The sequence below is a fragment of the Leptodactylus fuscus genome, chromosome 3 (assembly GCF_031893055.1).
Source record: "Leptodactylus fuscus isolate aLepFus1 chromosome 3, aLepFus1.hap2, whole genome shotgun sequence".
Taxonomy (NCBI): domain Eukaryota; kingdom Metazoa; phylum Chordata; class Amphibia; order Anura; family Leptodactylidae; genus Leptodactylus; species Leptodactylus fuscus.
The window spans coordinates 191,112,944-191,140,446 of NC_134267.1; the positions used below are offsets into that span (position 1 = coordinate 191,112,944).

General features: G+C 40.5%; 1 protein-coding gene across 1 annotated transcript; it reads left to right on the forward strand.

Moving 5' to 3' along the window:
* Positions 1 to 2,030: 2,030 nt before the first annotated feature.
* On the forward strand, positions 2,031 to 27,503 carry LOC142198118 (allantoinase, mitochondrial-like). Its single transcript, XM_075268956.1, has 12 exons — positions 2,031 to 2,124; positions 5,400 to 5,554; positions 7,803 to 7,954; positions 13,303 to 13,417; positions 14,665 to 14,811; positions 16,953 to 16,998; positions 18,285 to 18,378; positions 19,188 to 19,374; positions 23,669 to 23,807; positions 24,446 to 24,618; positions 25,092 to 25,124; positions 26,787 to 27,503. Exons 1-12 carry the CDS (start codon positions 2,103 to 2,105, stop codon positions 26,946 to 26,948), a joined length of 1,425 nt encoding a protein of 474 aa, XP_075125057.1. The 5' UTR covers positions 2,031 to 2,102; the 3' UTR covers positions 26,949 to 27,503.

A 27,503-nucleotide genomic window follows, 5' to 3' on the forward strand; every position in this document is an offset into this window, starting at 1 on the left:
AGTTTGCACAGGGGTTCTAGTGCACCCTCGGCTCTGCTACATCAGATTGCTACATCTGATGTAGCAGTGCCGAGTGTGCATCAGATGTGTAGTTGAGCAAAACTGACTCAGCACTGCTAAGTCTGCATTCGCATAGGAATGCATTGGCCAGCCTTCGGCCAATCAGCGCTGGCTCTGCCGGAGGAGGCGGAGTCTAAGGTCGGACCTGAATGGAGACTGGTGTGGAGCGACCTTAGACTCCGCCTCCTCCAGCAGAGCCAGCGCTGATTGGCCGAATTCCGTACTCTGGCCAATCAGCACTGGCTAATGCATTGTATTGGCTTGATGAAGCAGTGCTGAATGTGTGTGCTTAGCACACACATTCAGCTCTACTTCATCGGGCTAATAGAATGCATTGGCCAGCGCTGATTGGCCGAATTCCGTACTCTGGCCAATCAGCACTGGCTAATGCATTGTATTGGCTTGATGAAGCAGTGCTGAATGTGTGTGCTTAGCACACACATTCAGCTCTACTTCATCGGGCTAATAGAATGCATTGGCCAGCGCTGATTGGCCGAATTCCGTACTCTGGCCAATCAGCACTGGCTAATGCATTGTATTGGCTTGATGAAGCAGTGCTGAATGTGTGTGCTTAGCACACACATTCAGCTCTACTTCATCGGGCTAATAGAATGCATTGGCCAATCAGCGCTGGCCAATGCATTCTATTAGCGTGAACTGAGTTTGCACAGGGGTTCTAGTGCACCCTCGGCTCTGCTACATCAGATTGCTACATCTGATGTAGCAGTGCCGAGTGTGCATCAGATGTGTAGTTGAGCAAAACTGACTCAGCACTGCTAAGTCTGCATTCGCATAGGAATGCATTGGCCAGCCTTCGGCCAATCAGCGCTGGCTCTGCCGGAGGAGGCGGAGTCTAAGGTCGGACCTGAATGGAGACTGGTGTGGAGCTATCTTAGACTCCGCCTCCTCCAGCAGAGCCAGCGCTGATTGGTCGAGTTCCGTACTCTGGCCAATCAGCACTGGCCAATGCATTTCTATGGGGAAAAGTTAGCTTGCGAAAATCGCAAACTGACAGGGATTTCCATGAAATAAAGTGACTTTTATGCCCCCAGACATGCTTCCCCTGCTGTCCCAGTGTCATTCCAGGGTGTTGGTATCATTTCCTGGGGTGTCATAGTGGACTTGGTGACCCTCCAGACACGAATTTGGGTTTCCCCCTTAACGAGTTTATGTTCCCCATAGACTATAATGGGGTTCGAAACCCATTCGAACACTCGAACAGTGAGCGGCTGTTCGAATCGAATTTCGAACCTCGAACATTTTAGTGTTCGCTCATCTCTAGTTTCTTAACATATATTTAAAAAAATATCAACTCTTTTTTTTTATTCAATTTCTTCTGATGCCATCCCTTTTTTTCATGGGCTCATAGACTTGCTTTGATGTGATGCATCTGTATTAGTGAAAATAAATATTCCTTTTTTTTCTTTTTGCAGTCCCAAACAGATGTCAGAATGAACACATTGAAAAAGAATGGATACGTATGCCGTCTGCTAAAAATGGAGATGCACTTCTATGTGAAATGTGGAGGTATGAATAGGGGACGGAATTTCTACTGTGTGTCACTGGTACACAAAATTCCTCTGCATTATTCCATAAAAACTGGAATAAAAATTGTATTCTCTGATTGCCACAAAGTAGCAACCAATCTGATGAGTAAATAGGATTTTATAGACTCTAGTACTGGTACAGATTGTAAATGACATGTTTAATAAATGAAATTACATCCTGGATAATAATGTCCATGTCAGCCTTTGCTTAGGAAGTCAATGATTAATCTCCACATAGGGAGATTGGGAGGGAATGAAAATTGCAACAATTAATAGGGTCAACAGACAGGACAGAAGAAAGACATTGGTCAGAGAGCAAAGATTACTGGGGGAGTCTGCGGAACAAGAGTGACACTGCCAGAGCCAAAAGGTAGCCAGAAATCCAGAGAGAAAACACTTTCACTGGGGACAAAGCAAGCAAGTTATCACACACACCTAAAAATAGAAGAGATATCAAAGGACACAGATAAAACTGAAGCTCACTGTGAGATCACCATGTCTATGAAAACAAAGCCAGGTAATAGGAAATGGAGATTATATCACAATTATTACCGCAACATATGATCTATGGTATTCACACTACACATGTAATCTATGGTATTCCTACTATACATGTAATCTATGGTATTCCTACTGTATATGTAATCTATGGTATTCCTACTGTATATGTATTCTATGGTATTCCTACTATACAGTACATGTAATCTATGGTATTCCTACTATACATGTAATCTATGGTATTCCTACTGTATATGTAATCTATGGTATTCCTACTATACAGTACATGTAATCTATGGTATTCCTACTGTATATGTAATCTATGGTATTCCTACTGTATATGTAATCTACGGTATTCCTACTATACAGTACATGTAATCTATGGTATTCCTACTATACATGTAATCTATGGTATTCCCACTGTATGTGTAATCTATTGTATTCTTTCTGTATATACAGTATAATCTATGATATTCCTACTGTATATATAATCTATGGTATTGCTACTGTATGTGTAATCTATGGTATTCCTACTGTATGTGTAATTTATGGTATTCCTACTGTATGTGTAATCTATGGTATTCCTACTGTATATGTAATCTTCCACTATACCTTTCTGCAGTTTTCTATAGACATATGTATTTCATTCTACTCTGCATACTTTAGGCTGTGTTCATATTTGTATCGAGTTTGTCATTTGTGTGCCTTTCTTACAGGGTTTGTTTTTATGGTGCTCACTGTGTAGCCAAAATGACATGTCACCTGTATTGTATGGGTCGGTGGGCTTCCAGGGATACCAAATTTATATAGTTTTATTTATATTTTAATTTAAGTTCATTAAAAAAATCCAAAACTTTGCAATAAAAAATCTTCTTAGATTCCTTATATTCTGAAACCCGTAAAAAAAAAATTATGTTTACATGCATGGGGTACAATGTACTGCAAAATACCCATACTTCTATCACAGGCTGAATAAATAATTTTGGGTGCCCCAAAATGGCAGCACCCAAAGCTAAGCAAGTCACTGGGGGTATTTAGTGTGTGGTATTTGCTGAGCGACCGCCATATTTAAATACTCAACATCTGCTGGAGGAGTTAATAGGTGCTGCTCCACTGATTCTGGCACATTTGGCTCTAGTCAGTACCATTTCCAAGCAATCAGTGCAGTTAGTTTTGGTGCCTGATAAGCTAATTATGCTTTCTACAGTTAAGTGTTTGGTGTCAGGAAGGAGCAGGGAAAGGAGTGTGATTCTGAGCTCTCTGACGCTAGGCTGACGGAGTCAGAGCTCAGTATAATGTCCTGAGACCCAACACTAGACATTAGATAACCTAATTAGCATATCAGTCACCAAAACTAACTGCACTTATTGCTCTGTAACAGTTGGGGCAAGAGAAACCAATTCCAATTGCCCCAGAATCAGTGGAGCAGCGCCTATTTAATATTATTATGCAAAGAATTGGAATTGGTGAAGGTGGAGAAAGGTCTCCTTCAGTCTGAGGCCCCACTTTGTGGAAACGCAGCCTTTTTGTTGCAAATTTTGCTGTGTTTTTCAAGCCAAAGCCAAGTATAGATTGAGAAAAATAAAGCTGTGTTTCCCAAACGTGTTGGTAGTTTAAAAATCTAAATAAGTTGCAGCCAGTTGTTACTTTTAACATCCTCTACAGTGAAATATCCAGCGTATTACATATATGGCAATGTAGTTTGTGTCATTTTTTTCAATATGTTTTGAGTATGGAATTTTTTTTTCCTATAGATAAATATATTCCTTGCTTCCTTATAGTAAGAAATTATCTTTTAAATGTTGCAAAATGACAAAATATTTTTCAACAATGCAAAAAATATTCTTTGAAGATGAGTTCACTTTAACCCCTTCCCGCCGAAGGCATACTTCGTTTTTCGTTTTTGTCTCCCCTCCTTCCAAACCCGATAACTTTTTTTATTTTTCCACTCTCAGAGCCATATGAGGTCTTAATCTTTGAGGGACAAATTGGTTTTTATGATGCCACCATTAATTATTCTGTACAATGTACTGGGAAGCTGGGAAAAAATTCAGAATGGGGTGGATTTGAAAAAAAAAAAAATGCATTTGTGCGACTTTCTTACGGGCTTCGGTTTTATGGTGTTCACTGTGCAGTCAAAATGACATGTCCCCTGTATTCTATGTTTTGGTACAATTCCAGGGATACCAAATTTATATGGTTTTAGTTACATTTTAACCCCTTAACAAAAATCCAAAATTGTCCTAAAAGTCACCATATTCTGACACCCGTAACTTTTTTATACTTCTATGTACGGGGATGTATAGGACGTCTTTTTTGCGGCATCAGGTGTATTTTTTAGTTATACTATTTTGGGGAATTGCTATTGCTTTGATAAATTTTTATTAAAATGCAATGCATAAGAGCCCCTTCACACGGTGTAAGTGCGCCACTCATTTAGATCCGTACACGCGAGCACTTCAAAACACATCCCATTCACTTCAATGGAAGCACGCGTAAAGCCGGCTTTACGTGCGCTCCCATTGAAGTGAATGGCATGTATTTTGAAGCGCTCACGTGTACAGGTCTAAATGAGCGGTGAGCTTACGCCGTGTGAAGAGGCTCTTACAATGCTAATGCATTGCAAAATACCGACGCTCCTATTGTAAGCTACCTAGCGTAGCCTGCAATAGAATGACAGGGCTTCACAAGGCTCCCGGCTGTCATAGCAATGTGACGCCGGCCCTGGAGCTTACTTCGGGTGCTGGTGATCACAGGGAAAATGGTGCCTCTGTCAGCTTTATCCGAGGCGCCGGAGGGGTTAATGCCCCTGATTGGTGTGGGCACTGAACAGGGGCTTTAGTGCTGGGTGTCTACTGCGTAAAACAATAGTCACCCGGCGGCTATGGCGGCACTCCGGCTCTCGGGTGGCCACCATAGTTAAACACCCGGCATTCACCGTACTGGTACGATGAAAGTTGGGAAGGGGTTAATTGTAAAAAAAATCACCATGTATTAAGAAACAAGAAGCTCCATTAATTGTGGATCAAATGCCAAATGAGCATGTTAACATATTCCCTTTTCCTAAAAATGGGAACCTCCACTCTTCACAGTGCTGGTGGTCTTAGAGGAGTGTCCAACCTTCTTATTTCTATAACCTGTGTAAGGTTTTATGCATTGGCCGACCAGTGTGTCACCACAAAGCAGGCTCTAGAATGTAATTCTCATTGTACCATATAGGTAAGGTCCATGGAACTATTTAGAGAGATCTCTCAGGCGTGTGCTACTAAACAATCTGTTACCACATTCCCGTAGGAAGCATGACTGTGACATTAGGATCAAAGCTGAACATCATAAGAAGTAAAAGAGTGGTCATTGGCAACACAATATCTGCAGCGGACATCATCATCACCGATGGCAAGATCAGTAATGTCCTACCTTGGGGAAAACTCCAGTCAAGTGGATCACAGGTGACTATTACCAGAGGGACTAGACCTTGGGTGGGAGTGACTAAACATACCTGCAACATAGGGGAATTACCTAAAAGCACAAAGCTTGGGTTTCACAGTTTATACCAGGGGTCATCAACTTTCGGCTCTCCAGCTGCTGTAAAACTATGACTCCCAACATGTTCCATTCACTTCCATAGGAGTTCCAAGAACAGCCGAGCAAGTATGCATTTTGGGAGTGCCGAAAGTTGCCTACCCCTGATCTATACATAATTGTAAAGCTGTAACATCCCAATAACATACCTAGGGACATACCGTATAACCTGACCATGAAAGGGTGAGCTAACTCAAATTTACATAAAATAGGTGTTTCTAGGTGACTTTAGAGCTATCTTGTAAGGAGAGAGTGGACCATATATGTTTTGTGATTTGAGATTTAAAGGGATCGTCCTACATTTTCTCTGATCTCAACAATCACTTTCTGTATGTTATATGCAAGATTCACCATGAGGGACACCAAAACTGGCCAGCAGTCTTGATCATGGGTATCAATTTACATTTCTTGGTTGACAGGGCATTCTTATAAGCCCCAATGTGTTCTGCCCCTTTCATTTTCATATATAAGTCCCTGGTCCTGTCCACACATGGGGTCTATGACAAAGGCAAGTTCCATCCCGAACCTTGCAGCTTGAATTTGGAGTGTGACCACTTATTGTCTATGTCAGTATCCCTGGGTATGGAGTTTATTATGGGACATGATTAGTGTTTCATTAAAATATCATAACTTTTGTTTATTTAATGAACCTCGGTTCATATTGAACAGACACAATGGGCACCTATGGATCTGTTTAACTATGTACTATACTAAATGGACACTTGGAAAGTGGTGTGAAAGTAGCCGTATACAGCTGAATAGCACCTGTGTAGAACTGGTAACTACCTGTAAATGTGCAATGTATGGTAGTATTATTTGTTAAACTGGTCTTTGTATAGTGGAATGGTAAATAATATATAAGATTAGTAATATGCAGTTTCTGTAGGGGATACTCAGATGCATTTGTTGTCTGCCATGCACATTACATACAGTGTATTAAAGGGGCTCTATCATTGGGAAAAGTGATTTTTAAATAAGCACATACTTGCATAGCTTTTAGAAAGGCTATTCCACACATACCTGTTGTATGTAAATCGCCTCAGTAGTTTTTGAATGAGCCCGTTTTTAACCATATGCTAATTAGCCAGCAACAAACACCGGAAGTCTCAGCATGAATTGTCTGTGTGTGTACAGCACAAGCTGCTGCTGCTCCTCATCTCCCTGCTCGCACGCACACACACACACACACACACACACAGCAGACAATGCTCACTGAGACTTCCGATGCTCGCTGGAGGTCAATTAGCATATACATAAAAACGGGCTCATTCAAAAACGGCTAGGAGGATTAACATACAAAATGTATGTCTGAAATAGCCTTTCTAAAGGCTATGTAAGTATATGTTTAGTTAAAAATTAGTTTTACCAATGATAGAGCCCCTTTAAAGCTAAGGCCCCACATTGCGGAAACACAACTTTTTTGTTGCAGATTTTGTTGTGGTTTTTGAGCCAAAGCCAAGAATGGTTACAAATGAAATTTTAAATATATAGGAAGTTCTTATACTCCTCCCTTATGATTAATCTACTCCTAGGTGTGGCTCAAAAAAAACGCAACAAAATCTGCTACAAAAAAAAAGCTGCGTTTCCGCAATGTGGGACCTTAGCTTGTGCAAATGCATTTATGCACAGGCTTGTCGCTATAGATAGCAGAGCTATGTAAAGTATGCTTGGCAACAAATGCATCTCTATACAGTAAAGTATAACAGTTTCTGTAAGGCTTAGTTTACATAGAAATTCATGTGTATTGCTGTCCAGTATTTTATATTACATGGAGCTCAATATATCTAAAATTATATTGTAAAAAAACAAACAAAAAAAAGCCTTCATCTATACAGATTAAGGTTGTGAAATGACCCTTTTAGTGAGCTACTGTATGGCAGAGATTGGCTGCAGCGTCACATGAATGACGTACATGATGGACCCATTATAGTGTCAGGGCATGGGCCTGCTGGGGAAACTCTGCTACACCGTGGACCAGTCTGAACATGAGTCAAACCATATAATTGTACAGTCTGTAATATTAACATGACATAACAGGTTGTCAGTCGGTAGTGCCAAGAGACACTAAATCTTAAAATGAATGATTATTATAATCGCCTTCTTTTTATTGAACAGCTGCTCGATGTCGGAGAACTTGTTGTCATGGCTGGTATCATAGATCCACATGTTCATGTCAATGAGCCAGGACGCACTGCCTGGGAAGGTTACAGGACCGCCACTATGTCAGCCGCAGCTGGAGGAATCACAACCATTGTGGATATGCCACTGTAAGAGAAGTACAATGACACATATTGATGACAGAAGGTGGGATTACGACATCCTACTGCAGTTAGGAGACCCCCATAAGGATGTAATGGCCTCATATTTCCATTTCCAAAATGTTGCAACTGCTGCAAATGCATCATTTGCAAGTGTCCATCTATTATTAGTCTTAGTGGTCAGAGATAAAATGGTGGTCTTTAGTATTTTTTTATTTTAAATATAGATATTAACATGGAAATCTTTTTAAAACACAACATACAAATATGTTTAACACAAAAGCTTGGTTTAAAACATAGGAATCTGGTGACATATTCAGTGCACTGTAGGTTTTCTAGTGGTATATAATACCGCGCATCGCTGAGGACATGAAAGGTCCTCATTAACTTTAGAAGTTTATCAGTGACATTATTCTCCTCCCTCCATTAGAATAATCTTGGACATTTAGCTAAAGCTCTACTAGAAATATGAACCATCCATTACATCACTTTCCTCCAAATACTGCCTAGTCACACACAGAAATAATAGGGCCCCAAGGCAAAACTTGAATAGCTTAGCCCTCCATCAATGGGAAAATATATTTATGTATTTTCACCTCCATTATGAAGATTTTCTATCTGATTTCTAAAATAAATACTTGTACTTTAGTGATAGCACTTCTAGATATAGAGAGTAATACACTATGTTGGAGACTTTTGTATGGGCAGTTTATTTATGGCTTGAGCATTATTGTATCATAGTGTACAGAGAAAAGTCTGAATAGACACAAGAAACGGTTACAGGGTTCATCTTTTTGACCTAGGATCCCTTTTGTGTCTATCTTTTCACTTTTGAGTGTCACTGTCAGTAAAATTCTTTCCAAACATTGGACAGTTATTGGACAAGGTTGTCCTGAAATACCTGAATTCTTCTAAGTTCACGAAAAATCCACACCGTATGAAGGATCCACAGCTTCTTGGGTACGTATAAAAATTAGCTTTTAATCCATAAGCTTAAAATAAGCCAAGGAGGCAGACAAACAAAGTATCCAACACATAATAAAGTGAAAAAAGTCAGAAAGGTGGATAAAAAAACCGCGACTGACGCGTTTCGGGGTCCTAAAGCGCTATGATTAAGGGGCTTTAAGGACCCTGAAACGCGTCAGTCACGGTTTTTTATCCACCTTTCTGACTTTTTTCACTTTATTATGTGTTGGATACTTTGTTTGTCTGCCTCCTTGGCTTAGTTTAAGCTTATGGGTTAAAAGCTAATTTTTTTACGTACCCAAGAATCTGCGGATCCTTCATACGGTGTGGATTTTTCGTGTACCTGTATTTTGGTCCGGAACCACCTCAGGTTCCGACCAAAAAACCCCGTGTGAACTTACCCTCAGTTAGGTGTGATTCACGCAGACACATTAAAGTTTTTTACATGCCAGAGTAACATGCAGTAGCTGAGCAGGACATTATACATCCTCTGCTAGATTATATGGTGGTTATAGCCATGGTTTGATGCACTATATTGTATATGTCATGTATGTTCATATTTATACCTTGTTTCATGTGGTTTTAATGAAAATATATGTTGTATATAGAACTTGGTGATTATAGGAAACTAATGATTGGCTCTTTGTTACAAGGGCAGGGATTGATGGTTTATTATACAAATTGCAGTGGAGTAGATGTGTTCATTTGCACTTGAGAAGGTTCCTGTGAGGATCGATATGTGGTATACTGCTTGACCAATATCAGGACATTTTCCAGCCATACAAGTTGCTGGCATAGATGGATGGATGGATGATAACCGGGTAAAAACCTTTAGATGGAAAATCCACATATACTGTCTGGTCTAGACAATGACTGATTTAGCTCCCATTAATAAGGCCCTATTCCTGTGGTGCATTCGTAGTCTGAAGGACTAGACATGGATTGCACACGGACTCACTGATTTAATGGGGCCATGCAGTTTTTCTCACCCTGGCCCTTGCATCCATTTTTTTATTATCCTTTATGGATCTCAGAAGTGCAATAAAAGATATAATATTGGTTGTGTGAATAGCGTCTTACTCCCCATAAAACATTACTAGGGAACTCTCTTTAACCCCTTAAGGACCCGGCCATTTTTTGGTTTCGCATTTTCGTTTTTCCCTCCTCACATTTCAAGAGCCATAACTTTTTCATTTTTCAGTTCACAGAGTCATATGATGGCTTATTGTTTGCGGGACAAATTGTACTTTGTAATGGCATCATTCAATATGCTGTGCAATGTACTGGGAAGCTGGAAAAAAATTCAGAATGAGGTGCAATTGGAGAAAAAATGCATTTGCGCCATTTTCTTATGGGTTTAATTTTTACAGCGTTCACTGTTTGGTACAAATGACATGTTACCTGTGTTCTACGTGTCAGTACGAACGCGGTGATACCAAATTTATATAGTATTTGAAATGTTTTGATACTTTTAAAAAAATGATAAACTTTGCAAAATAGAAAAAAAATTTTGTGTCATCATGTTCTAACACCTGTAACTTTTTCATATTTCCATGTATGGAGCTGGTTGTGGTGTCTTTTTATGCGGGACAAGATGACGTTTCTATTGATACCATTTGGGGAAAGATCTGATGGTTTGATCACTTTTTATTCAATTTTTTATAGGAGGCAAAGTGTTGAAAAAAACGCTTTTTGGCGGTTTTTATTTTTTTTGCCGCTACGCCGTTCGCAGTACGGGATAAATGTTTTAATATTCTAATAGTTCGGGCATTTTGGAGCACGGGGATACCTAATATGTTTATGTTTAATGTTCTTTAATTACTTTTATAGCTAATCTAGGGAAAGGGGGGTGATTTGAACTTTTATATTTTTTTATTTTTTTAATACTTTTAAAAACTTTTTTTTTTCTTCTGTTACATTTATGATCAGACCCCTTAGGTACCTTGAAACCTAGGGGGTCTGATCGCTCATACTATTCACTGCAATACTACAGTACTGCAGTGAATAGGAAAATCGCAGCACTTCTATTAGACGATGCCTCTGGCATTGTCTAATAGATCTCGGGCAGAGACAAGCCTGGAAGCCTTCAATAGGCTTCCGGCTGTCATAGCAACCGATCACCGCCCTCATGTGACGTTCAGGAGGGCGGCGATCGGCGAAACATGGCGGCGCCCATGCCGCCGGCGCCGTTTACACACTGCGGTCACGTTTGACCGCAGTGTGTAAAGGGTTAACAGCAGCGATCGGCTCGGGCACCGACCGCTGCTGTTATTGGCAGGTCCTGGCTGTATGATACAGCAGGCATCTGCCGTGTATGGAGCGAGCTCAGCGTGTGAGCTCGCTCCATACATCCCCATGCGACCCATGACGTACAGTTATGTCAAGGGTCGCTAAGGGGTTAACCCATGCCATGCATGTTTCATGGCTTCTAAAGGACAATATGGTGCCACATAGTATACAAGTAGCAAGTATGCGAGTAGCGGAGGTTATTTTATCAAATCATTTCAATCGAATACAAAAATAATAATAATGTAATAGTAATAATAATATACAAAAATAATGTATACGTGTAATTGTTAATTTAATGTAAAACTTTTACCTCATATTTTACACGTAATTACACACGTAATTACAGATCTTTTTGTCAGGAGGTCCAAGGGCCCACAACAATGAAAATCTCAGAGCTGAAAGGCTCAGGATGTTTATATAGAATCTCTCACCAAAACGATAATTTTTTACCCAGATCACTTTAGAACTATATACGGTAATCAAAATTGTGTCCTATGTATCTAATTCAAAATGGCCGCTGATGAACATTTCTTAGCAGCCCCAACACCCCTTTTTAAAATGCAGAATTTGAGATGCCACTTTGCTAGCCTTTGTAAATATGCAGGAGGGAACATGGGATGAAGTGGTGCCTGCCAGCTCTCATCCGATGAGCGTTTCGGCATGTTCCCTCCGGCATATTTGCTACAATATGGGTGAGTTCCTTACTTTTTCTTGACTTGTATCACCTTTACATATATCCTTACAGCACTTGAGCCTTGACTAGGTTAGATTGGTATACATGTTTATGGAGATCACACCTCTGCTTGCCATTACTATTGTCTGTGGCACTTGTATTCTATGTTCATTGTCCAAAGAGCATGGTATACTTCCTGCTATATACATAAACTTTTTATATTGAGGTCTGTTATTTTTTACGTTACAATATATCTGTATTGCTGTCACCCAAACTCCCTTATAGCACTTTGCATTTCATGTGCATTTATTTATTGTGAATATTACATGTCATATGTACTTATTTCTCCTATGGAGGTTTGCTATTATAGAGATCTCTTTGTAATTGGGATTGCATAGTGGACTGTCCCTTTTGTGTACATTTACTGCAGTGCATATTACTGCATCCATATTTTAAATTATGTTATGAATAAACAAATTGTTGTAAATTTGGCATACTTTTGATATATACTTTGAGTATCGAACTACCTACATTAGTTTTCTCTGTGGAATCAGTGGAGCAGCAGCTATTAGATGATGCTATGATTTGGATTTGGTGGTGAAAGGTCTTTAATTGTGCAGCCAGGAAAAAAAGTATGTATTGAGATAGGAAACACGCTTCAGTTGACATTTAAAGGAGATATTCAGGATTAGAAAACATGGTGGCTTTCTTCTCAGGAAGTGACATCACGTCCGTTTGTCATATGACAATACTTCAGCACAGCTATATTCAAATGAATAGGACTGAGCTGCACCATGGGCATGTGACCATTGAGCCTGATCTCGCCTCCTTAGAAGAAGGTAGCAGCCATGTTTTCTTATCCTGGATAACCCTTTTAAAGAAGACCTTTCACATCCACTGGCTTCAACAGTATTATATACCGTTAGAAAGCTTAAGTCACAGTATGCCACCAGAGATATTAGTGCCATTAGTTTCATCATCGATATTCATTCACTGTCAGAAGGTCGAGCCTTGCAGCCTAGTTTCATTGATGGGTGGTAAAGAACACGTCCTTTGACAGTACAAGTCTATGAAAGAATACTGGCGGTGTGTGGGGGGAGTGTTCCTAACAGTCCAGCGATGACGGTAGGCTGTATGGCCCACCGTTCTAACAGTGGAGAGGTATCAGAGATATCAGTGGACAGATATCAGTGATATCAGAGATATCAGTGGAGAGATACAATGGCACCAATATCTCCGGCACTGGGACTTATACCAGGAAAGCTGACAGTGTGCTGAATTCAGTGTACTGTCAGATTTCTAGCATTGTACAATAACGCTGATGCCAGAGGACATGAAAAGGTCCTCATTAAGATATTTGGCAACTATGTTAAATTATTAACAGTATTTGCACAGCACCACAATATAACCTGTCTATCTGTGTTGGCAGTAACAGTCTCCCACCTACTACAACTGTGGAGAACTTCCAAACCAAGCTTCATGCTGCTCGAGGACAGTGCTATGTGGATGTGGCCTTTTGGGGAGGAGTCATTCCTGGTAATCAGGTAAGAATCTTCATATAAATGGGCTGTGACAGCGCTGGACGTAGCAATGTCCTACACAATGCTCTGGAATGGTACTGCAGCTTTCACCCAATAAAGTGGACGAGACAGCCACATTACCATTCCAAACCAGTGAACAGTGGATACATCATTGCTATTTCCAACACTACTGCAGTCTGTTCAATCTACTGATCAGTGGGTGTGCCAGGAGACAGACCCCCACAGATCTGATATTGATTACCTTTTGTTGAACACCCGTTTCATTTTTTTATGTATTGTGAGAAGGTGACAGGCAGAGTGCTAGAGTCCCAGTATATCAACCCCAGGTTTCTGACTTAGTCCAATGGAGGTCTTGTGTAGGTTTCAGCCCAGGTGTGGGTCCTAGGCTCCACACCTGGGCTGCAGAGCCCGCACTTCAGGGCAGATCCTGGAAGCGAGAGGAGGCGTCTGGGTCTGTCCTGAAACAATGAGAGTCTGGTGAGACTGTACTGTGCTACTTTGTTTTGTTTGTGTGGTTGCTAGTAAGCCACATGTATGGTTAGTTCTTACTGTTTAGTTAGAGCTCAGACAAGGAGGGTTGTTTGCTGTTTTGCCTGAACTTAAGGCTGTATTTTATTTTTGCTTATTCTGTGCCTGACGTGAAGGTTTATTTATTTTTGCAGTTTTTCCAAATAAACCTGCTTGCACCAGACATTGTGTCCCTATCTCTGACTAGTTGGATCCACACCATTGCCATTGCTGCTACCGAGCTACCTTCCCCACAGTATATATTTTATTAGCAGTAGAAGCTCTGTCTTTTTCCTGTTTGATGACTCCTTTTTTCAGTTACCTAGAAAACAGTTAGACATCATGGTATGTTGTATAAGAAAAAATGTAGAGATGAGCGAGTACTGTTCGGATCAACCAATCCGAACAGCACGCTCCATAGAAATGAATGGATACTTCCGCTTGTACGTCCATTCATTTCTATGCGAGCGTGCTGTTCGGATCGGCTGATCCGAACAGTACTCGCTCATCTCTAAAAAAATGTCCTTGTACCGTCTTAGCCAGTGGATATGAAATGATGTTGTATTGATCTATAATAGTATGTAAGATGTCTGCTATGGGTCCATGCATGTTTCATGGCTTCTAAGGGACAATATGGTGCAACAAGACTTGGGTGCACTTTGTGGTGGGGGAAAAGTAGGGTCGTACTGCTGGGAAAACCACAGTACATTTTTTACCTTGTCATTTCTGACTGTATGTTATAGGTGGAGCTGATCCCGATGCTACATGCTGGAGTTGTAGGCTTTAAGTGCTTTCTTATAAACAGTGGGGTGCCAGAATTCCCTCATGTCAATTTATTGGATCTACACGCAGCTATGTCTGAACTACAGGGGACCAAAAGCGTTCTGCTGGTTAGTACTCCATGTTTAGTTTACAAAGGTATGTATGGTGTGTAAACCATTGAAGCTTATGTTTGGCATATATGCTTGGACAAGCTTGTGGATACATCCCACACAAAACCATAAGGTTCCCTTCACCTGGTACGGTGTGGTTCCTATACACTAGTATGCTTTTTTTTTTTGCAGTATGGAATAGTGTACACTTTCAAATTCCATAAAGAGTAAAAATACAAAATCACACAGTATTGGGTTTTTCTCTTCCGTATCCCACTATATGCTTATGTAGCGGAATACAACACAGCCTTCTATTAACGGTATACATCCCCAACATGGGCTGAAGATGTGATGTGAACAAAGCCTTATCTGCATCCTTTATGGTTTGAAATGCGAAAGAACAAGAGGCTTGGATCCCAATTTTTTTCTGCTGTGACACAATAAGGCCGGGGACCCACGTGGCGTAAATCCCATCCCCACTGTGCGGGAAAATCAGTGCTGTGGACATGCTGCGGATTCCAGAACCATGGTGGTTTTGGCAATCGCATTATGTCAGTTATACCTACGGAAGACTTTATGCAAAAAGAATTGCGAGAAAAAACACAATGCGTTGCTGCCGTGGTTTTTCCCATAGCATTTTTTTGCTGCGGGATGCTATGTGGGGCCTTAGCCTAAAGCACATTTATTTAACTCTGCATGCCAGCCGACATCATAACATCACAGATTTTGGAGCAAGCCCCACGTACACAATATATGATTTTTGTAGGGAGTTTCTACTTTTCAATAAAGCAGTTGGCACAGAGAGATGGTGGGGACTCGGTGTCCCAACGCATTTAATGTGATTTACACAAAAAAAAAAACTCTGGTCCACGGGCGGCCTAAGGATCCATTCACACGGAGGAAAATAGTGAGGAATTTGGTGTGGAATTTCCGCGCTGAAAGAAAAAGCCTCCCATTTACTTCCCATTGCTAGCAGAAAAAGGAACCCATTGAAGTCAATGGGAGGCTTTTTTTTCAGCGCTGAAACTCCACACCAAAATCCTCACCATTTTCCTCCGTGTGAATGGACCTTTAAATGCACCACAATTATAAAGAGGCAAAGATAGAAGTACAGAACCGTTCCGTTAATAATTGCCCCCCAGCTAGTGTAGATTTTAGTATAGATGCATAATTTAAGCGACTCCTCCGCCAGTACAGTAAGCGGCCTTTGTAAAGGTGCCCCTGTGTATTTATCACATGGAGGATGTACAGGATGTATCCAGAAGATGACAGCGATCCTCTTGTATGCATATTCTTGTTCTCCAGTCAACACTCCTGTCACTGCCTCTCCAGCTGTCGTGTAAATGTACCGCTATATAACAGACTGTGAGAAGACTTATACATTCTCATTTATCAGCGGCGTGTAGCTGTCACACTCTCTGCCTTCCAGAAGCAATTATTTTTTACATACAAACAAATGCGACTGACATTTTATACCTCAAAGGCTTGAGTGCTTATGTTCTATTAAATGTCTCTAGTTCATTTTCTATTAAACGTCTCTTGTTTTGTACAGTACTACAGTTTGCTTGGGTGTAACGTCAGCCATAGCAGTCATAGCCAAGAAGCCAAGGAAGGTTACTTCATCTACTATAGAATTGATAGACATTTCTCTTTCCAACAGTGCCACTAGGGGGAAACCTTTACATTCATTAGCTGTATAAATCTGTATGCAGAGAGCACCCCTAGTGGTGGCTGCAAGCAACACAGGCAGACAGAATTTTAGAATTTTAACTCTGTATGTCTGTGTAAATGGAAATAGAGAATTTTTAGTGCTTACCCCTATAAACATACATTATGAAATAACCTGTCATCAGTACAGAACTTTGCACTTTCATCCTAAATCTCCAAGATATTATCCTATAACCCACACTAGACCTCTAGGGGTATTAGGTAGTTAATCACCCACCCTCAAGATATTACTGTTAACCTCTTCAAGAATTAAGAATACCAGATTTATAAATTAACCCAATCCACTATTAACCACAAGGAATTTTGCAAAAACTGTCAACCCCAATCCTAAACCACCTTATCTGCAGGGTGTGGTACAAGCCTGAATTTGTCTCCATGTGTGAACACTCCCTAAGTATATAAGTCTAAGAATATATCTTCTGTTTTTAAAGTTTCACGCTGAACTTGAAGATACAAGAAGTGTCCCAGTCACTGGAGGTAAGAAGCCATCAAATGAATAACATTAAAAATACAACAAGAAGTATAATAAAGTAAATGATTAAATATTAATAAAATAAATATAAAACATTAATACAAAGAAAATGAACAAAGAAAATATTAAGAAGCTGCTACCAATGCAAATCTACAAGCACCACAAGAACTAGTAACTGGAACTTGGACTGATGGATAAGTGGTACACTTTAGTTTAGAATCTGTAGCTATAGGAAATGTATTCTGTCTGTTCTATAAGGGAATACTGGTGGTAATAATAGAAACCCGTCACCCATTGCTCACATTTGTGTATGGATATATAAATACTGCTCGTTGTTCTGAATGAAACATCATGGAATAAAATCATATAAGAAATCTGAAACAGATAATAATGCTCTTCAACAGTGCAAAAAACATAGGCCCACATTTACTACTGTGGTTACAACTAGACACTAGTGTAAGCATCGCACATCTCTGGCACAGGCACCCATTCATTTCTGTCACCCCTTATACACCACCATTTATTTTCACAGCTTGAGGCCGGGAACAAAACTCTGAACAGATCCTATTCTTGTCTAGTTTGAGGAGCATGCTCACTGGCCTTAATGAATGAGGTGATGGAGGCTCACCCAGTATACGGATGTCATTCATGTGCAATCTGTGTCATTCAATTGGACCTTACAATTCAGCGTCATTGCTGGGCTGTGGAATACCCCACTCACAATACAAGGCGATGACGCTGAATTGTAAGGTCTGAGCTTCTGACAGTGGGGAGATATCGGTGCTGAAATTAACCGCACTGATATCTCCAGCACCGGGGTGCATATCGGAAAAGCTAACAGTACACTGAATTCAGCACACTGTTGGCTATCCAGTGATATATAATACCACACATCTCTGAGGACATGAAAGGTCCTTTTTAAGGTGCAACAATTATTAAAGTGACTGGAATTGTATAATACATTTGGTGCATTTTTGTCTAACATGGTACCATCTATTGGTTTGCTAAACTTGTGGTGAATATTGCCTAAGTCACACAGTTTTCTTGTTAAGCCAGTCCCCCTTGTGAAGTGGTAGAAGGCATATACGCCTGTTTTATGGAGCAAATTATCTTAGAACATCTTCCCCACTGTGTGGTGTGAATAGGGTGTAATGTTATATGTGTTGTATTAAATGGTCACAGTAATATACACCCCGATCTAATTTCTAAAAGCTGAAGGAAAGCTTCCAGGTCATATGGCAAGAAGCAAACCGTCATGTACTAGTATATTCAATATATTGATATTTTTCAGATCCTACACAGTATGAAACTTTTCTGACCTCGCGCCCAGATCACATGGAAGTAGCTGCGGTTGAGTTGGTGGCTGATCTCTGTCTGCAGTACAAGTTAGTATGTGGTACTACTTTGGTAGTGCCCTGATATTATTTCTCTGTTTGTACACTGCCATATAAGAAATACAGCTGGTATGTCTAAGCATTGCTCCTTAAAATATAGGGAAAAAAAACAAACCACCATTGTAAACTTTCACTTGTCCTTTTCATCAAGTTGTTAAAATGTTCTTCAACAACTGGCATAACTATAGGGGTCACAATGGTCGCAGATGTGAGCGGCCCCATAAGCTAGCGGGGTCCACTGGTCAGCCTCACCAGACTAAAAGCTGGTTCACACAGAGGAATTTGACAATGTATCTGTGAGGCAGAAACTTTCTGCTTAAGGTTGGGCCCCACATGGTGGAAACACCGCGGTTTGCCCATGGCGAAAAAAAACGCAGAGTTTTAAAGTCACAGCAAAGTGGATGGGATTATAGCGAATCCCATCCCCTCTTTGTAGAAATATACGCACTGCGGACATGCTACATGTAGGATTTAGCTGTCCGCTTGAAAAATCGGACATCTTTGTGAACAGACACTTAAGGACAGACACGGACAGTAAAGGACACAGCATGATGTCCCATTTAAAATAATGCAAAATGTAACGGACACAGCTAGTGTCCGATGATAATATCCGCGCAAGATTTTACTCGGACATTAGCATTGGACACTAGCTATCAGACACCGACGCTAGAGTGAACCATGCTTAACAGAGGCATATCGGAAGAGGTGACAGGTCTTGTGTACAATGTAATATGCCAGTAGATATTGTGTGTACAATTCTAATAAACCATTATCACGAACCTCCTCAATTCTTCCCGCAGAGTCCGCTGTCATATTGTACACCTGTCATCAGTACGATCACTCCCCATTATCAGGAAGGCAAAAAAAGCAGGGGCGCCTATCACAGTAGAGACAACTCACCATTACCTGACCCTGAGCGCGGAAAACATACCCCCTGGAGCCACATACTATAAGTGCTGCCCGCCTGTAAGAGGGCATGGCAATAAGGTATGGTCATTCTTTGTTACACATCTTTATTCAGTATATATATTTATTATACTGTATTTTTCTGTCTATAAGGCGCGTCTCACTATAAGACGTACACAACATTTAGAAAGCAAAAAATAGGAAAAAATATTTAATATTTATTTACAAATTAAATATTCTCTGGTGGTCAAAGGAAGTGAATGGGTCCGTGTCACTAACTGCACACACTACTGTACATATAGACACACAGTGAGGACACACTCAGCTCTGCTACACACAACACTGTTAATAATAAATATGCTGTAATTTGCATCAAAAACAGTATACATACTTTACACCTGACTTTCTATGTGTTTTAGACACATTCTAACAGCCTGTATGTCTTGTACAGTATGGGGAGGGGGGGGGGAGTTTGACTTAATACACTAAACTCTGAGCCAGATATTGTGAGATAAGTTTTGGAAGTTGCACCAAAATTGAGTTGGAAACTAAGGCTGGCTTCACATTTGTATTCCTGCACAAAGGAATTTTTTCTCAACTGCTTTTTAGTTTCAAGATAGTATCTAAATATTTATTAAACTAATGATGGTACTTTGTGGCAGCTTTTATAATTTGCAAAGATGACTTATTCTTATCCTATTATTCTGCATTGCAACTCCATATTCAGGAAAATCGGTCATGCAGTTTAGCTGAAAACTTTAGACCGGTGGCCTCACGGGACGGAAATGCCACGATTTGCCTGCGGCGGAAATGCGATTTCCAAAACGGTGCAGTTTTGGAAATCGCAGCATGTCAATTATATCTACAGAAATGCTAATGGGTTCCCCGTAGATATAATGGTAACAAAATCCGCAGAGGAAAACTCAGTGAACTTTCTGTTTAAAGTGCTGTTGGTAGAACCGCGATGCGTTCCCACCGCGTTTTTTTCCACAGTGCTTTACCACTGTGGATCGTCCCATGGGGCCTTAGCCTTAGGGGTGTTTCTTCTCTACTATGACTTCACTATTTGATTTAGATAATCGCCCCTAACATCCCCCAGCTCCGCCATTATTGCTTCATTGACATTTTAAACTTTATCACACTTAGTCTGCAAATATGGGCAGTGCATGGGCATTAACCCTTCAAATTCAGCCCCCAAAGACAAAAAAAACAGCATCCTGTGATGTCCTCCCCGTCTATTTGCTTTTAGTTAATGATATGGCTCCTGCATGACAAGATCACAGGAATCACCCTTTATCCATAGCAGCCGGGAGCCTTGCTAAGGCTCCCAGGGCTGTCCTAGGAAGGTAACAACTGATGCTTGCCTATTGTTCCAGGCAATAGTAATAATAGTTACAATCCCCCATACAGCGCAATACATCAATACATTATATTGCAGTCTATGGGACTATGGGATATGCAATCTAATGATTGCAGGTTCATGCCCCTTGGGGGGAGGGTGCTAATAAAACCGGAAAAAAAAAAGAAGTTTTGAAAAAAAAAACTAAAAATTCAGATGACCTAGATTTGAAAAAAAAAATTAAATAAAGCCAAACATAAACAAATTGGGTATCCCTGCATCTGTAAATGCACGAACTAAAAACATGGCCAAACCATAGTATTTTCATTGTTTCACCTTCCAAAACAAAAGTTTATTAAAAGGGGATCGAAAGATCAGACATTCCTCAAAATGACATAAATATAATTAACATCTGGCACTTCAGAGAAATCCACCTTATGCAGCCCCACAAAATAATCTAAAGAAAGTTAGGAGTGACTCTATGAAAATTTTAATCAAAATATAACTTAAATTTGGTATCGCCATAATTGTGCAGCCCACAGAATATAGGTAACTTGTCATTTTGGCCACACAGTGAGCACTGTAAAAATAAAACCCATGAGAAAGTGGTGCAACCATTCTAATTCCAACCAATTCTGAATTTTTTTCTAGCACATTGTATGGAATACTAAACATTACCACTACAAAGTACAATTTGTCCTGCAAAAATTAATATGCTTCTGTTAACAAAAAATATCCTATAAACTCAATTGTCCTTAAGGGGAAGTAGAATGTTATAGGTACCTGTAAATACATGCACCGTTGCAACTATTCTTCCCATAAGCAAGGGGGCTAGCATCATAGCATGGGTGATACGTGCCTACTCCCAGCATAGCGAAGGAACCTGCTGCACATTGAAGTCTCCCACTCTGTGGCCACTAAAAATAAAATTGGCGTCAGCTACACTCATCCTGCATGTATATGTTCTATGCATTATGTTTGCAATATAAGAACCCATCCTAATACTAGGACTTGATTGAGAATGAACATTCTTATGAATGCTCACTCAGCTGATGGGGGCCTGTAAAGTGTTCAGTCAGTGTACGGAGCCCAATAAATGGGGCACGTATTGTGTGGGGGCCAATAAAGGGGCAGTACTTTGTGTGTGGGGCCAGTAAAGGAAACTATTACTGTGTGGTTGGCAATATATAGGGCTGTATATTGTATGGGGGGGGGGGGCAATACAGGGGAAATCTAGCGTGTGTGGGCTAATAAAGAGGCAATCTAGTGTGCGGCAGGGCTTCAATATAGAGCATCGCTGCAGTACCAAAACCCACAGCTACAAATTGTGCACTAAGTGAGCGGCGCAGCTCTTGGCGTTACTGGCAGCCACACTGTTCCTGAATACCAGATTTGTGGGGGTCCTGTTTGTCAGATCCTCACTGATCTAAAGATAGGCCATCAATATTAGAAGCTGGATTGTAACACTCAGGAGGGCCAGGACTGATGTCACGGGTAATATGTCAGATGTGGCCGGCCTTGATCCCAAATGTGCACAAAGCCTTTTTGATGTCCCCACTATCCGCCCCCCCGTGGTACCTGACATTGACAACAGGCAACCAGGTCTCGGGGGTAGTCGTTGCTCTTTTACTAGCAGGACGAGGTAATACAAACGTACAAATGATGGAGTAAATTCTTCACATACAATACTGTGATCCCTTCAGGTAGTGTCCTGTTAGGCAGGTGATGGAGCTCGGAGCAGGAATACTTTGGGCTTGATTAAATAGTAGTTGCTTGGGTAGTTAAACTTGGATATACTTGTAAACATGGCCTGTATCCAGGGGGTTAGTCCTCAACAAACTGGGTGCACGCATGTAGAAGAAGAAATAGGGGTGTTGACAGCAGGAGACCCTCAAATTCTGTCAGACTAGCTATGGGCTCCTTAAATCCCAAAGATTTACTTGCATAGAGATACGGAGTTCCCAGATGTATGGATACCTCTTTACCTTATATGCACATGTCCATACCACCTCAGTCTGCAAGGACTATTAAAGGGAATGGGACGAGCAGTACCGGGACATTACAGGATAACCCCTTTAATGGATGTTTCTATCTTGCTTTGTAAAAACAACTTACGGTAATATCATAGCAGAAAATGCAGGTATGAATAGCTTTATTATATTATACTGATATTGGAATTAAATAGCTGAGTTATGTTATCAATATAAAGATTAAAAACCTGCAGGTCAGTACAGGTCAGTAGACTTTACTACTTGCAGATTTGGAGCTTCAGAGGAAAACGCTCTCTGAGGCGAATCTTGAGCACAGAGGAAAAGACATCTCTGGTTGAAGTGCCCCGATGCTTGGTTCACATCTTTAACTCCACATGTGTAGATCTCTTCACACACAGAAAAAACAAAAGGGTTCCCAACCCGCTCTAGAGAGGGCTGTAACTCCTCCTCCTCCAGGCCAATCAAGGGAGCTTGATTGATTCTGAAGGTCACCTGATCATACTGAACACTCCTTTACATTAGCACACTAGGATGATGCAATCACAGACAGAATTTACAATGGAAAGTATAGGCAGGTGCAGTTCACAAAACATCCACAAGATGGTGCATTAATAGACCCCCCATGTGTGCTGGCTCTTGTGAAATAGAAATATATGTTAAATATCTAGGAAGGAATGGGGAGATACCTCTTTACCTTATATGCAAATGTCCATACCACCTCAGTCTGCAAGGACTATTAAAGGGAATGGGACGAGCAGTACCGGGACATTACAGGATAACCCCTTTAATGGATGTTTCTATCTTGCTTTGTAAAAACAACTTACGGTAATATCATAGCAGAAAATGCAGGTATGAATAGCTTTATTATATTATACTGATATTGGGATTAAATAGCTGAGTTATGTTATCAATATAAATATTAAAAACCTGCATATGTGTAAGGTTGGGGATTTCAATCTAACTGGTTGTTTAGGTTGATTTTGACAAGTATATACTTATGTGTAAAAAAAAAAAAAAACTATGGAATTCAAACTTTTACCACTAGGAGGCACTATGGAATGCACTTCTACAGGGCACTATAGACATGGTGGTATCTGATCACTCACCCTGCACACCAGACCTCAAGCACCTACAAGATGGAGATTTTCAGAAGGCCTGGGGAGGAATTTCATCTCTTCAACTGGGTGAGTTTTGGGGTGCTCTTAGACGGTGTATCTCAACGTATACATCTTCACATAGGCAGAACCAAGTAGAGTCTACAAGTAGAGATCTTGAAAACCATTAGAAATTGGTATACAGAGGATATCCGAAAATTGTCTTTGCGTTATACAAACCCTAGGACCATTTGGTCATTGCTATAAATTTGATTCTGTAGAATAGCGATTGGAAACACTGTTGATATTCCAAATTTCAGCCAGAGCCAAACAGCCTGGCCCTTTCATTCTATGACTCAGTGGGGAGAATTTCTTAAGACTGAGGTTCCCTACGTCAGTCTTCGTCCGTTCTCCCGCTGGCACTAGATGCACCAGAAGCATTAAGAGGCTCCTAAGACTTCCTAATAATTCTGACATATATTGGGAGGTCCAGCCCGCCAGAAATTGAATCTACACCAGTCAGGCACTGATGTAAATTTCTAATATAACCCACGCAATTTTCCTCCTTGATCATGGCCTCGACTATTGATATCTTACCACATCTCTTCCAGAAGATACAATGGTGAAATTCTTATTTTATTGAGAATACCATACCCTATATGCAAGACGACAGCTTCACTTTTCTTGTGTACTTGTGATATCATGTACAGTTGTCTATCTTCCATAAGGGCTGGCCCTGTTTTGGACCTCTGCAAGGATCCGAGGGTTTTCATTGCCAGATGTATCTCGCCTGCTGAGCAGCAACCCAGCCAAATTATGCAGCTTGGGAGATCGCAAGGGAGCCATTAAAATAGGGTACGATGCTGACCTGGTCATTTGGGATCCTGACAGTCAGTTTCAGGTAAGAAATATATTGTAGTATGTACTGAAGAAATTTCTACACCTTGTCTATATACCTCAAAATGTAGAAAATTAGAATATGAACACCCACATCAGTAGGATAGGCAACTTCTTTCTGAAGTTAGTGGAACGCAACAATTGTGAATATACTGTAGACAGCATCTATTACCTATTCATATACCATTACATAAATATACAAGGTGATTTGTGTAGATGGAGAGATAATAGTGTAGTTTTCTCAGCAGTTATAACAGATTCATATGTGAACACAGAATCCTATAAAGGACTCTATAGACACTGCAATATTAGCAAACAAGTGTGGAGGACAAAGCAGAAGGGTCATGGAAGTGAGACAGGACAAGCAAGTTTCTGTCCTATTTGGAAATACTCTTATGGCTCTCTTTCCTCTGTGTATGTTCCTGTTCTATCTGAATGTTCAATATCTTCTTATTGTGTATCCCAATTATTTTTTAGGTGCAAGAAAAGAACATTCATCATAAGAACAAGGTATAGCAAAGTGTTTGCTTCCGGTACCATCTTTATGCTGATGACACCCAATTATACACATCTTCCCGTGACATCACCTCTGCACTAATACAGAACACCAGTGACTGTCTCTCTGCTGTCTCAAATATCATGTCTTCGCTCTATCTGAAACTAAATCTCTCTAAGACTGAACTACTACTGTTTCCACCATCTAATAGAGCTGCCCCTGATATATCCATTGCAGTCTCAGGCCTTACTATAACTCCTAGGCAGTATGCCCACTGCCTCGGGGTTGTGTTTGACTCAAAACTTTCCTTCACCCTCCATATCCAATCACTCGCATGCTCATGTCACCTCCACGTCAAAAACATCTCCAGAATACGCCCTTTCCTTACCAGAGATACACTAAAGACACTTATTGTCTCTCTGATTCATCCTCGCCTAGACTACTGTAACTCCTTACTAATCGGTCTTCCCCTTACTAAACTCTCCCCTCTACAATCTATTCTGAATGCAGCGGCCAGGCTCATCTATCAGTCTAGACGCTACAGCGATGCCTCTGGTCTGTGCCAGTCGCTACATTGGCTGCCTATTCATTATAGAATAAAATATCAAGTTATCACTCTCATCCACAAGGCTCTTCATAATGCCGCCCCTCCCTACATGTCTTCCCTCATCTCTGTCTATTGCCAACCCGTGGTCTCGATTAACTCAATGACCTAACACTTACATCCTCTATTATCAGAACTTCCCACGCTCGTATACAAGATTTCTCCCAAGTTGCACCACTTCTCTGGAATATACAACACAATCACATAAAAGTGTTGTCGCTCAACTAGCTAGTGGAACCGCAAAAACTAGAGCATGAGATGTAGGCTGCACGGAAAAAACCCTCCGGACTGTCACGGAGTCAGTAGCAATAGTCAAAACACAAAAAGTATTATCCAGCATGCCATATATAAAAAATAACCTTTACTTCATAGTAATTAAAAAAATATGCATACACGGATCCAAAACATGTTTAAAAACGGAAAATAGCATACGCATTTCGGGAAACTATGTTTAGTCCCTTACTCATAGCTATGTGTAATGGACTTTTTTTAAATTTTGATATATGTCTATTTGTCTGAAGTGCTCATAAAATACATATAATATACTACATATATTGTACTGTACTTTGGAAAAAGAGAGAATGTTTGACAAGAATGGGCAGCGGTGTTCTGAAAAGGTGGATTCTTTGTAAAGCATTAATAAAATTTTGAGGTTCCACTCGGGCCTTTATCCAGTATGTCATTGTCCTGAATCTGCAACATTATGAACAAATGTTTTCTTATTTAGTACAGACTCTTCAATGTATATTAGTGCCGGTCGCCTGCAATATCATGGGTAATATGCAGTTAAGAGCAATTTACATTGTATTGTGACTGAGTTATGTGCATCAGTATAGAGACTGGTTCGACAGAACATTAAAGGGACTCCATATTTCTGGTATCTCCTAAAGACACATTTGATATCTGCATCACGAGAGTACAATAGGGTCCCACTAACTCTACAGATGTGAATGAGACTGCACATTGTCACATTAAAAAACTAGTCCAATAAAAACACTTTTTCTATCTTTTTTCTATACGAGACACTACACTGTATCTAATACCACCTCTGTTTGTTTGATTTTTTTTACAGATAACCCCCTATTTGGGATTCCTTCTCTGGGGACAAGTTGTGGCAACTGTTATTCAGGGTACTCTTGTCTATCACAAAGGCAAACATGTCCCCCAAGCTACAGGAGAGCTGATTCTGATCCGCACTGTGGACCCGCCAGAACCTAGTGCCCCCTATTACTAAATATCCAAATGTACACTCTTATTGGCTGGTTTATTAAGAGCATGACTTAATACCTTGTTCAGCCACTTTCTGCCATTATATACACTTATAGACATTTCATATATACAACCTCTGCAGCTGCACAGAGGCCCAGGCAGTAAGGGTTTCCACTGCCCACCTACATTAGCTTGTTATTGTTCATTATATTGTATGTAAATGGATTACTACTACTGAATTACATAGTTCACAATTAATAATAGATTTTTCCAAGTGCCATGGGGGTGCTCTATGATAAGCCATTGGAACACCAGGGGCCCATATATATTTTTGAACAGGGGCCCTCTGCTGTCTGTGCCCACCTTCACCTACCTTCATAATGCTCACTGTTACATATTATGTCTAAATGCTGAATGAGATTATTTCTCATGGGATTGTTACATGTCTCTTTTCCTGTATAAGTCTAACTGGTCTCATCTTAAGCATCCAGTATTTCTTTACCAACACAGAAATTGTGCTCAGTTTTTTTTCTTCGGCTTCTGGAAAGCAAATGCTGCTCTGCAACAGTTCACCAGTGCA